General features: G+C 38.1%; 1 protein-coding gene across 2 annotated transcripts in view; it reads right to left on the minus strand.

The window, feature by feature from the left end:
- Positions 1-21: 21 nt before the first annotated feature.
- ext1b (exostosin glycosyltransferase 1b) overlaps positions 22-13,678 on the minus strand; it is a 77,587-nt gene continuing 63,930 nt past the window's right edge. For both annotated transcript variants that reach the window (XM_056741159.1, XM_056741158.1), the window contains exons 9-12: positions 6,691-6,780; positions 4,970-5,130; positions 3,241-3,412; positions 22-3,099 (exon numbers count right to left, since the gene is read on the minus strand). In XM_056741159.1, the coding sequence (XP_056597137.1) occupies positions 2,914-3,099; positions 3,241-3,412; positions 4,970-5,130; positions 6,691-6,780 (609 nt within the window). In that variant the 3' untranslated portion in view covers positions 22-2,913. The remainder of the gene's footprint in view (positions 3,100-3,240; positions 3,413-4,969; positions 5,131-6,690; positions 6,781-13,678) is intronic.

A 13,678-nucleotide genomic window follows, 5' to 3' on the forward strand; every position in this document is an offset into this window, starting at 1 on the left:
ATGACGCACTCAATCTTTGTAGCATCAAATATTACTTTATTCATTTTCTTATTCATACAAAATTGGCATTTTTCAATTTCTTTATTACCTCTATAAAAAGTAATCTGTTAATTACAAGGATGAAGAGTCAGAACAGGAGGGAGCCAAAGAAAAAACAGAATTTACTCATAAATAGCCTAAAGTGGTCATGCAGGTCTGTTAAGAGCCTAATCTGTAAAGTACAGTGTTGACGGATGATGTGAAACTGTAGTGTATGATAACAGCGGCAGATGACGCAACATGAACGATTTTGACCTTTTCTGTGACAGTTGGGGGGAACAAACTCACAAATCAATCATTAAAGGCACAATAAAAGACAGATCACAGAATAGCGATTTAAACCTGATGTTTCTAAACATCTTTCTGTATTGGTCATTGCTAATAACAGAATATGCAAGCACTAAGTAGACACAAATACATCCTAGTGGCCGTGTGTCCGTTACCACCGGAACAACGTGAGCTTGATGCAATTACTAAATGAGACAGACCAGAAACGGACCCAAAGACAAAACAGCGATTGCATGATTTTAAATTTTGCGTCATTCTTTGGTGATCTTACAAGTGTTGTGGTAGCAGCAGCAGCATTCAAAAGAGGCCAATTTAAAATGAATGGCTTTGTCATAACAATCGGGGTAATTAAAATAACACTGGCGTGATTTAACACATTAACATGTATTTGTGTGTTGTCTATACACATAATCTGGATTTAACAAGGGCCTTGGACACAACTGGACATTGTTATCAGGGCATGAGATACGCTCAACAATGTTGAGAAGGGCATTGAAAAAAAAAACATTTGATGCAGCCATTAACTATCCTCATAAAATGATCTCCAAGAGATACTTGTGTAGAGTATTTGTATAAAAAAACAGTATGTACAGCAAGCGTATGTCATGTTTTTGAAGTGTGGATAATTTAGCCATTAAAAATTGTGCGAGGCCAGTTAGTCACAGAATGACTTTTGAACAAAAACAATCATAGATATGTTAAATGAGATGGTTTTCCTAAACTTAAAACTTGACCACATGTGGGCCATGTTTGTTAGGTAAAAAGAACTCGAAGAATAAAAAAGAAACTATTTTACAAATTATGTAACTGTTAAAAGGGAAACTATAGCAGTAGCTTTCAGAGACTTGAAATGTAATGTTTACCTTAATGAAGATGCGACTAAGTAAGCGTCTAATAAACTTGAACGTCATGATGGAATTTCATTCGAGATCTGCAGTTCATTAAGTTATAAAACCGTGTGACACTTCATGAGTATTATAGCCATTCTAAACATCAAAGCTTAGTTACAACACACTATTTGTCAAACAATAAATGACACGGGTGAAGTCTACAGCCCGGGTTCCTAAACATTCAAGTGTCAAAAATGATGTAGTGTACAATGACGATTCTGATGCGTTAAACAGGGAAAAATAAAGGCTTTGGCTCACAGCTGGCACATTTTAAGCCCAGTCACCTTCACAAAAAGGCCACTAAAGCACAGAAACCCTTCAAGTCATCAGACATTCAAGTATCTGTGAGCAGAGACTGACACAATGCTCCATTCTGTAAAAAAACATCATCATCTCTGCTCTGGAAAACATAGAACAACACTGAAGGGGCCCGATGCGTCAAGCGTCAGTCGCCTGATGCGAAATCAATGAGAAAAGATGTTCATTTCGATAGAAAGGAAGTATATGCTTGGCGCTTCCTAGGTAAAGCGTGGGACAAAAATTTGCCTGTTTGTGGCCGAGTGAGTTTTATATGAGAGGCAGAGTCACATTTTAAATAGGAGACCCGCGAGAGAACAAAACATGGCAGTCCCATTGAACTTTGACGGACGGCTCATTCTTCACGCAGATGGGGAAGAGAGGTGGTGAGAGACGAGTCTCCTAAATTAGGACTTTAAGTCCTTGCAATGCAACCTGTCATAATGTCAAAATTTCCGAACTTTCAACGATTTTTCACCTAAACAGATGGTGTTCCTGCGATGCAAGCTCTCTCAGGCACTGCCTTTGTTTCGCCTCAAATTTTCGACTGCTACAAACGTTTTTCCAGGCTTGGCTGTTTAATAATATGAGAATTTAGGGAATTTTAATTATTGTTTTTTAAGGTGGATTTGCATGAATTAAACTTGGAAAGTTTGACATGCCACTTAAAAGGCAGTTAATGAGTTCTTGGCACTGTAAAAAACGTAAAGAAAATACTGCTGGCCGTTTATCGCGACTTTCATTAAAAATGCTTATGCTATTAATAAGAGGGGTCATTTTCAATGCGTTTTTTGCACACTGGTATATTTCTTTGTGAACTTTTCAACTTGTACGGCTGTTTAACAAGCTAAATAAAACCCTGACCACGCTTACGGAATCAATCCCACTGAAACGAAATTATATCACAATTGCGACTTTGAAAACCTCTGAACACAAAAAGTCCCCCTAATACCTCAAAAAAGTAAGATGCGTATAACAATGAACCCATTCTCTTCGACAACCTGGAAAGAACCGAACTGGAAAACACGATGACCAGGCGTCTACGTTGACATCAAAGGCAGGAAGATGGATGGTGGCACGGTGAAGATGAAGTGCTAACACAATGATGCGTCCCTCCTGTCTTCCAACAACTTGCTCAGGTGCTGGGAAATTCATCTGTGGCATTCATATCAAACCCAAAACCAACGAAAAAAAACAGCGTCTTGTGGTTAAAAGTGTGTAATGTATGTCTGAAGGTCCGCACAGGCGTTCACATCCTGGTGTCTTTGTTCTTTGCTGTGTGCTGAAGGGAAATCATAGGCAGATCTTTTGCCACAGGCTCTAGCGCTGTGGTCCTCCTCTGCTCGAGGGAGTCTCTACCGGCCCCCTGTTGAATGTCCGACAGAGGGCGCCAGTCTGGTCAGAGTCGCTCGATGTCCCTGTATTTCTTGCGGAGGATGGAGACTTGGTCCTTGAACAAAACGGGGTCCAATCTCATTTGCGAGTGAACCAGAGGCATGCCGCCAAACCAGCTGGCGAACTTGTTCATGCAGGTCTGTCGCTGGGCGAAGTGGTCCGGGTCTGCCCAGCGCGAGGCTCGAGATGACTGCGAGGGAGAGATGACATCATGTAGATCAATGACTGGTCAGCATTTCTTATAAAGCAGTAAAGGATGTGTTCATCTAAAGGGGAGTTTATACCGAGTTGATCAGGAAGGTCAACTTGAAATCTTTGAGCCATTACATACCTGACCCATCATGGTCTCCTTGTACTGCTTTTTCTGTGTGACCTTGATGGGTGGCAGCTTGGTGACGGCGGACACCAGGAAGTTCATGAGGATGTCCTCACAGTTGGCCAGCTGGTCCACCATGCTCTTCAGGCTATTTGGTAGGAAGTGTGTATACAGGAAGTGGTAATATCTGGAGAACAGCAAGAAATGAATGTTAAATATGGAACTGAATATCAAATCAGAACTTTATGTCACTGCGAATGCTGCTCTGTGAAGGTGCGCTCAGCACATCACAGGGACGCAAAGCATATCTTGCCAGCTTGCTCATTGATAAATGATTTGCATATTACATGAATAAGTATTATATCAGTTTTAAAACACCACTACCCGAACGCTTCTGTCTGTAATTCGTACATTAATGATTCTGCCTGGATATATTATTCTCTCTGTTTACTATTACAATAATTAAAAAAACAATTTTTCATATTAATCATCAAAGCTTTACTACGAAAGGTTTGTCGGACAAAAAGGCGGTCAGTCACAAGGGCACATCATATTGGCGTTACGATTGGTCAGATCGCCTGTCAATCGAACTGGTTGCAAAGAGTCAATGAACTGATCTTTTAAAACAAATTAAATTCAGTATCCATACTTAAAGTCCTCATGAAATCACGACTGATAATTTTGATTTTTAGTAGGAATACGTTCGTTTTAAAGCCCCCATGAACCTGAAGTTGCGACCGTTTTTGCTTCCATATTTTGAAGCATTTTCGAGTGAAACAGGAATGAGAAAAAATATTGGGTGTTGCTTGCATTTTTTTAACTGCGAATCGATTGGATTTATAAAACGGCCGTAGCGTTTTGAAATGGAACTGGCAGTAGACTTTCAGTAGAATGGGTGGAGTTAACGGATGCTCCGCCCACGCCGCCTAATTTGCGTAATTTCAGATGGAGATGGGAACTGCATTTGAAGATTTATGAAGATGGGCACATGAATTTTAAAAAGAGAATGACCCACACTGGTAAGCTATTAACAATAAACAATGCAATATTGAAAATAATTTTTTTAATTGTCATTCTTAATTTCACTGGGACTTTAAAAATATGCATTTTTAATTTAGTCTCTCAGTTTTGCCAATACAGAAAAAAAATGTTTATGACATCACCTCACACTAGGGCTTCTCATCACATTCCAGGTAAACAACACTGTTGCTATTTTAGAAGAAGTAGGAGGAGCCCAAAACAATGTTTTCAGCCATTTCTATTTCAGTTGTATTTATATTTGTTTATTTGAATCTTGGTATGTTGAAATATAAAACATTTTGAAAAATATGACATTTTTCTTTGTAAATCTGCATTGTCCAGATCGGATTCAAAATAGATCAAGTTCTTTGCTTCTTTTGGATCTGTAGATGCTGTACTCTTTCTTAAGATGTGTAACTGCGTCCCTAACCATATAAAAGTGAAAATATGGATTTTCTGAAGGTTTTTGTCAATGCTTGAATCAATAAAATCACTAATAGCAATAATAATTACACTATCAAATTCTGTTTTCAACAAAATACACTACTAACAATTTATAAAACAATTACAATATACTTTCCACTAGAAATACTATTAAACTTTTGATAAAACGACGTCTAGAACAACTATACAAGAGCAGATTTATTATTATTATCTTTCATTGTCCTATGAGTTCAAGGCGTTGCCCTAATTTCATACAAATGGAGCAGATGTTTTTACAGACCTGTGGTAAATGGCAGCTCCGGTGAGAACCATGGAATAGTCATTGGTCCATTTGGAGGTGTAGCCCCAACGCTCCTTGTTATTGTCCCAGAAATGACTGCGGGCAGGATATCCCACAAGTCTCTCCGGGAAACTCTGCCACACTGTGAAAGCAAAATCCACCTGGAAAACAACATAAAGTTCCAGTTCAAGTCGAACAGCATAGCAACGCTTCACAAGCTTGATATGATGAGTTAAAAGAACAAAGAACAGAGGCTGATGGCATAACGCTTACACACACAAACACGCCTTCAACACCAGCGCTGCAAGATGCCCCTTTTTCTCAGATCAAACCATTTAAACAAATAATTACAGAAACAGATCAATAGTGTCAGAGGTTGAACCACAGCTGGATTTGAAGTCAGCGGTGAATTAAACCACACATACACCAGTCGTGTACAATAAAACCGTTTCGCAACCCCACCGGCAGAACATCTGCCTCGCATGTAATGCCAAAAAATGTCTCGGGCTACATGTAGGGGGATGTTTGTGAGGGTGGGTGGTTTAAGAAAGAAAGAGTAATTGGAGATGCCCTGCGGTGTGGTCAAGATAACAAATGATTAAAGATATCCATTTCAGGAAGAACGGAGGAAAGCGAAGTATTGAAGACGGGATTGGAAAGTTGACTTCAGCTGTGTGCCTGCATGCTGACTCGCTCAGATAAGGGAAGGCCATTTCTCACCAGTGTATACTGCGGAGTGGGACTCGTGTGAGAGGAGGGACGATAGCAAACGGGCTGAGCTGATTACGGGTGGCGGCAGAATCTGCACCGCCAGCTGAAAGGTTGAGTTTAATCCTAGAGCGGACGAGGATGATAGTGATTCAAACCCCACTCCAACTGTATTGTGTCTTTGTGCCGGCACTTTACTATACGCTGCTACAGGGTTATGGATCCAACATCTGACCTGTTGTTCAAGCCATTGGAGAAAATGTTGGATACTACTTTTAGTGTGTTCTTAAAAAGCTATGTACATTTACTTGAATGAAAACATTTGCTTAACTGTTGGGTGAGGTAAATTTTATAAGATGTTTGATTTCAATTTTCATTTTTTTTCAAACTAAAAAATGAAATCATGCAATAATTGATAGACCGACTGCAGTAGCCCCACAGAACCCTTCTTTAAAAACCCTTGAATACGACCAAAAGACGGATGACAGAGAATTACACATGAACAGAGTAACAGAAAAAAAATCCAGAAAACTCTTCATCAGCAGAACAAAAGAGCATGAGACTGAGAACACAGTCTTTCGAAAAAAGGTCCATTCTTCTGCCTGTGATGACATGTTCAAAGGTCATCAGCATCGTAAACCCTCCAAAGATTTTAATATTTTCATTTTTTTTAATGAACGTCTATAACACTACTTTGTATTTATAATCTTTGCATCAAATTACAATAAAATAGTTAACACTAATGCGAGAGTGCTTCTTTCCAGCGTCTATGGAAGTCACGGTAAAATTGACATCGTTCTCTCTTTTGACTTTCAGACTCTCCATTTTTTCATTTTGTTGAAAGTAGTGAAAGCACTATCGTTGAGTTTTTTGCTACTTGAGCAAGTTCACCACTATAGACCCAATAGCCCTGTTACCCAACTATGACGGTTTCCGCTGCTAAGCCACAGAGTCTTATTTAAAGCTGACACATGTATTAAAGAGAGAGAGACAGCAGAAATATGGTCCCATACCTCAGTGGTTGACAACACTGTGTCCTCATCCAGACTCAACACTGCATCTGTGACGATACTGTCATACGGCTGAAACCTGCTGCTCATGACCTACAGAAAGAGAGAATTCACTGTATTAGATTGAATATATTCAACATACTACATCATTCTTATTATAAATACCAACATTGGAACAATCTCATGAACAAGAGAAAAACATTTAAAACGTTCACTTCATTCAGAACATTATTCTTTCATTTTATCCACATTAAACACCACTTCAAAGACAGTAATTGCAGTTAATCGACAAATTAGACCAAGCACAGACTGCAGCTGTCCCACACAGAGAAAGAGTTCACTTTATTCGAATACCTTCAACATTCCATATTTTTTTTTAACTTAACAAGAGAATATAAATATTTATCATTTCAACTTAAATGTATTTGTTGTCGTTAAAAAAACGTAAAACCTGTCAAAACTGGTAGAGTTTGTCCTGCTTTCTGATTTCTTCCTGTGACAGCACATTTTGTTTATAGCACATCGAAATAAGAGAGACAGAAAGAGAGAGAGAAAAAGAGCGAGCGAGAGAGAGCGAGAAAGAAAAAGAGTGAGAAAGAGAGAGAGAAAAAGAGAGAGCAAGAGAGAGAGAGAGAAAACAGAGAAAAAGAAAGGAGAGAGCGGGAGAGAGAAAGAAAGAGAGAGCGAGAGAGAAAGAGAGAGAGCGAGAGAGAAAGAAAGAGAGAGTGAGAGAAAAAGAGAGAGCGAAAGAAAGAGAGAGAGAAAGAGCGAGCGAGAGAGAGAAAGAGCGAGCGAGAGAGAGAAAAAGAGAGAGAGAGAAGGAGAGAGCAAAGAAAGAGAGAGAGAAAAAGAGTGAGAAAGAGAGAGAGAAAAAGAGCGAGCAAGAGAGAGCGAGAAAGAAAAAGAGTGAGAAAGAGAGAGAGAAAGAGAGAAAAAGAGTGAGAGAGAGAGAAAAAGAGCAAGCGAGCGAGAGAGAGAGAGAGAGAGAGAGAGAGAGAGAAAAAGAGAGAGAGAAAGAGAGAGAGAGAGAAAAAGAGAGCGAGAGAAAAAGAAAGGAGAGAGCGGGAGAGAGAAAGAGAGAGAGAAAAAGAGCGAGCGAGAGAAAGAGAGAGAGAAAAAGAGCGAGCGAGAGAGATTTTTGAGATTTGACAATCCTTTTTATTTAAAAAAATTCCAAGCTTCATTACACTATCTTGGCAATAAAACTGTTTACAAAACAAGTCACGCTTTTCAAACTAATGTTAAGAAAGAAAATAAACAATAAAAAATTAAATTAAATTAAATTAAATAGATACTAATATTAGTAATTCACATCAACACATCACATCAACACCTCCGAAATAACCAGTTCATCGTCAACTAATGAACACAGCACATTATCACAGCACCACTCAATTTCAAAAATATTCAATGTACTCATTAGTTTATAAAAATTAAACTCAATTACAAGTCGTGATTTTACCATTTTTTTAAATGCTATTATAAGTTCTTGTTCACCTTTCTGTTCAATTTTATTTCTCCTAGTTATATAAATTGCTAATTTTGCGATACCAACGATAAAATTAAGCACCTGACATTTATATTTTTCCTTAATCGTATACATACAACCAAGAATAAAATCCTGCTTTGTAAAACATACCTCAAAAGATTCGAACAGAATCTCTAGAAGGCTAAACAAAACAGAAAGTCTTTTACAAAACATAAAACAATGGAACACAGTCTCCCTTTCTATACAAAAAGGACAATTTTCACATACATTTGGGTTCAACATTGCCACAAAAGAGTTAACTGCTATGGCCCCATGGAGAATCCTCCATTGGAGATCACCAACTCTTTTAGGTAAGGGAGGTTTATACAGAATCCTCCACACTGGTTTTGTTGTTTCAGTAATCTCCAATGTGTCTCTCCATACAGTATCACTTCTATTCTTTAACCATTTCATATTTGTCACTTTCACAATACTTCTGTACAATGATTTCCCTTTAACTTCAAAAAAGTCAATTTGACCATCAAGTTCCTTCTTCAACAAGGGATTAATATCATTAAATGAAGTAAGATCAGGTACAATACTTATATCTGGAAAGAAATCTTCACAATCTGGAAATATACATTTCTTATTGTACTCATCAAGTAAATTTATTTCTTGTACATTCAATACCCCCTGCAGTTTATCTAAAAAACGTTTAATGTATCGTGCAGACTTTACCTTTAAAAAGGCTGAAGCTGCTTCTACATCTTTAAAATCAGGACCTGCATTTGTTATGATGTGTTTCAATTGTAGAGATCCACTTCTATACAACACATCTTTAAGACCTGGTATTTCATCACCAGATACATCGAGACGTGCTCCACACACAATGGGCTCTTCCAGTAGCCAGTACAGGGACATTGATGGTTCCATCCATTGAGGCTTAAACAGACTCCATATTTTAAAAAGACTTCGATAGAAGGCAGGAACTCCTCTAAAATCCAATTTTTTAGGGTCCATTAAAAACAAAACAGTGTCCAGGCCAAGTCCACCTATTCGACGTAAAATGCATTGAGCCACTGGTCTCCATACGAGTCTTTCAGATCCCAGCATAAATTTCTGCAAAAACTGAAGACGATAAGCAGCACATCTACTTGCCAAATGCACTAGACCTTGGCCTCCATCCTCTTTAGCCAGGAACAAAACACTTTGAGGGATCCAATGCAAATTGTCCCAAAAAAAATCCACAATTTCTGCTTGGATTTTTTTTAAGAGTCCAACAGGAGGGTCAACGCATGAAAGTCTATGCCACAGGGAAGAAGCCGCAAGATTGTTAATAATGAGCGTTCGTCCTTTAAATGACAACTGAGGAAGCAGCCATTTCCATTTTTTCAAACGTCCTGTTACTTTATTTGCCATTCCCTCCCAGTTCTTCAGCATGAAAGATTCAGAACCTAAAAAAACGCCAAGATATTTTAACCCGTCTTTTTGCCATAATAATCCTCCCGGTAGGGTTGGACTTCCTCCTTCCCATTTCCCAATCAACAAGGCATCGCTTTTCCCCCAATTTACAATTGCTGATGAAATATCTTTAAAATCATTAACAATTTGTTGTACAATTTGAACATCATCACTATCATTTATAAAAACAATAACATCATCAGCATATGCAGATAAATAAAAAGCATTATTACACTGTGGCAATGTTAGACCCTTTAACTTGTTTCGAAAATTAAAAAGCAGTGGTTCTATGGCCAGCACATATAACAGCCCAGACATTGCGCAACCTTGTCTAATGCCTCTCTGCACTTTAAAGGGAGCACCCAAACTACCATTCATTTTAATCACACTCTCAATTTCACAATACATTGTTCTGATCATATCAATAAAACTAGAATTAAAACCAAAAGCTTGTAAAGTATGCCACAAGTAAAGGTGTTCGACCCGATCGAATGCCTTCTCTTGGTCTAGAGATATAAGGCCAGTATTTATACCAAACAGCTTTGAAACTTCCAAAACATCTCTAATTAGTGTTACATTATCAAAAATCGATCTATTTGGTACACAGTATGTTTGATCGTAGTGTATCACCTTCCCTATTATTGTACTCAATCTTGTAGCCAAAGTTTTGGACAGGATTTTGTACTCTGAGCACAAGAGAGAAACAGGCCTCCAATTCTTTATATTTTGAAGATCACCTGTTTTTGGCAATAGAGTGATAACTGCCCTTCTACAACTGAGTGGAAGAGAACCATTAATAATGCTTTCCTCAAACACTGATACGAGATCTTCTCTTAAAATGGACCAGAAAGTTTTATAAAATTCAATGGGTAACCCATCAATCCCAGGGGATTTCCCATTCTCCATACTCATCATTGCGATATAAAGCTCTTGTTCTGTGAATGGTTGTTGCAAACTTTCATTGCTCTCTTTGTCAAGTTTTGGCAGACCTTCAAAAAAACTACTAGTGGTCATCTTTTCATTTATCAAATCAGCTGTATATAATTTTTTATAAAACTGTACAGCAACTTCTCTTATCTCCGAAGTTTTATTTAATTCCTGTCCTGTATCAGAGACCAAGGAGTGAATTATTCTACTTTGACTATTTTTTTTCTCCATACTGAAGAAAAATTTAGAAGGCGCATCCATTTGTGTGACATTCTGGAAACGTGAGCGAACCAGCGCTCCCTGTGCTTTAATGTCCATCAGGTTACCCAATAAAGTTTTCTTTGATGTCAAAGCTTCAATATGTTCTTTTCTGCCCGTTGATGCAGACAAACTGTACAAATTGATTATCTCAGTCTCTAAATTCTTCAGTGATCGAGTTAGTTCTCTTGTAACATTAAGAGTATATTGCTGGCAAAAACTTTTGATTTGTATTTTTCCGCAATCCCACCACTGCTGTATAGAGCTATATAATTCCTTTTGTTGTTTAAAAACATCCCAGAAAAAATTAAAAGAATCTTTAAAATTTTTATCATCAAGCAAGGATGTATTAAGATGCCAATAGGCACTGCTTGACTTCACATTACTAACTAATACAGAACAAAGAACCGCACTGTGGTCTGAGAAACCTACAGGAATAATTTGACAAAATTTAAAAATATTGAACTGGTGCTTAAAACTGTAAAACCGATCAAGACGTGCCAAAGACAATGAATTATCTTTACAATGAACCCATGTATATTGTCTAAATTGTTTATGCATATTTCTCCAAATATCACAAAGATCAAAAATTTGAACGAGTTGCTTAATAACTCTTTGGGATGCAACATGTGGTTCTAAATGATTTCGGTCTATTTTATCATTCTCAGTACAATTGAAATCTCCACCTAAAACTAAAAAATCATCTGTATCAAGGCTTTTCAGAGTTGTATTGATTAAATTTAAAAACAAAACTCTTTCCGCTCCACTATTTGGAGCATAAATATTTAAAAACACCATAACAATTTTTTCAAATTTAACAGTAACTTTTAAAAAACGACCTTTTTCAATTTCAACAAATTCATAAGATACTGGAGTCACATTTTTAGAAAATAAAATTGCAACACCTCCACTAATAGAGGATTTATGACTAAGAAAAAGTTGACCTCCCCACTCTCTTTTCCAGTCTACCTCATTTCTTTGATCACTGTGCGTTTCTTGTATAAACATGACATCAACAGACTTCTGATGTATAAACTCATACAACATCATCCTTTTACGAACTTCTCTAGCTCCATTTAAATTTAAAGTTCCAATTTTTAGTTGACTCATAGTTTTATTTAAATTCAAGAAGAAACTAAAATGGGAAAGAAAAGAGATTGTACATATTGTAAAGAAAAAAAACAAAAAAAAGAAAAATAAGGATTTAAACCATGGCATTCTTCTCATCTCTACGAATTTGTTTTTTTAACTTGTTTACAAATTTCCGTAAACGGTACACCTCGAGATCTGAGAAAGCCCCTTCTTTCATCAAATATCTTGTGTCCTTCACGAACTGTGCACGATTAGGAAAATAATCCTCAATCTGCACACCTTTTAGCCCTTTAGTTTTCTGCAGAAAAACACTAATGTCTTCGGCTTTATATAAAACATTTATGGTTTCATTTTGAGAACAAGCCGAAAACTCTGAACACACAGAAGCGCTAGAATCAGAATCATCGTCATCCGAAGCTATGATTTCCTCTTCAGCGTCACCTTTTTTGACTTGTTTACTGGTTTTATCGTTTCGATTGATCTTTCTTTTAATTGGAGTTTTGAAAGTTGATTCAATTTCCATCTCCAATTCACAGTCATTCAAACTCAAGTCTTCCTTTACAGTTTCTCTAACTTGTTCTACAAAAGCAGAAAATACTGTCTTGCTCAACTCAACCGCGTTTTCTACCGCCACAGACTCCTCCACAACCCCTCCATCATCCACAGGAGAACCAGACCCAGGTGTCCCCGCGCTGTTCGTCCCCGCGCTGTTCACCCCCGTGAGCGGTTCGTCTAGCGGCACGTCTAGCGGCACGTTACTCGCAGCTACACTGCTTTCGGCCTCTAGCGACGCGGCCGCGGGTACGCTAGTTTCAGCCACAGCGCTCGCGCTCCCCGCTTGATCTGCTTTAATCTGTTCTACGTTTTTATTCACTTTATCAGGGCAGTTACGACTAAGATGCCCAATTTTCCCACAACCAAAGCATTTGATTGTAATATCAGATGATGCGAAGACAACGTAATCAAAGGAATCTATTTTAAATTTAAAGACCAAGTCAAGTTCATCCTCGCCATCCTTAAGAATCATAAACACCTGTCTCCTAAAAGACACGAGATGTTTAACTAAAGGTGATTTACATCCAAGCGGAATTTTTTTAATGGGGGAAACTATCTTTCCATATCTTGATAATTCCTGCACGATTATCTCATCTTTCACAAAAGGAGGGACGTTTGAAATCATTATTTTCTTGGCAGGAGTACTCAGAGGAAACACCGGCGTGAGTGAACCTTTAATTACGACACCATTTTGTACGATTTCATTCGCCTTCTCAATAGTTCTAAAAAAATCCACAAACGCATTGTTCATTCGCGAGGCGGACACGATGTTTTCATGACCCACAACATCTCCTACAGCCAAACAAACATCTTCCACGTTGGCATTTGAATCAATTTTTACTCCATGACGCCGAGTTAAATTTTCAAATGCCATCGTGTTTGTAGTCGCCATGCTTCCCAGCAAAAAAATGCTGGAAGCAGATTATCCTCACAAAAATAAACAAGAAAAAACCCTAAATACCTTAAATAAAGAAAAACACAAACATAACACTTACAAGAAAAAAGTTTGAAGAAAAGCGCTCTTACCAGCCACAGACGGCTCGCACGCACACTCACAACGCTCCGCCCACTCACTCCCAGCATGCACTCGAGAGACAGAGAGAGAGAGAGAGAGCGAGAAAGAAAAAGAGTGAGAAAGAGAGAGAGAGAAAAAGAGTGAGAGAGAGAGAGAAAAAGAGCGAGCGAGAGAGAGAGAGAGAAAAAGAAAGGAGAGAGCGGGAGAGAGAAAGA

This window comes from Triplophysa dalaica, chromosome 25, assembly GCF_015846415.1.
Source record: "Triplophysa dalaica isolate WHDGS20190420 chromosome 25, ASM1584641v1, whole genome shotgun sequence".
NCBI lineage: Eukaryota > Metazoa > Chordata > Actinopteri > Cypriniformes > Nemacheilidae > Triplophysa > Triplophysa dalaica.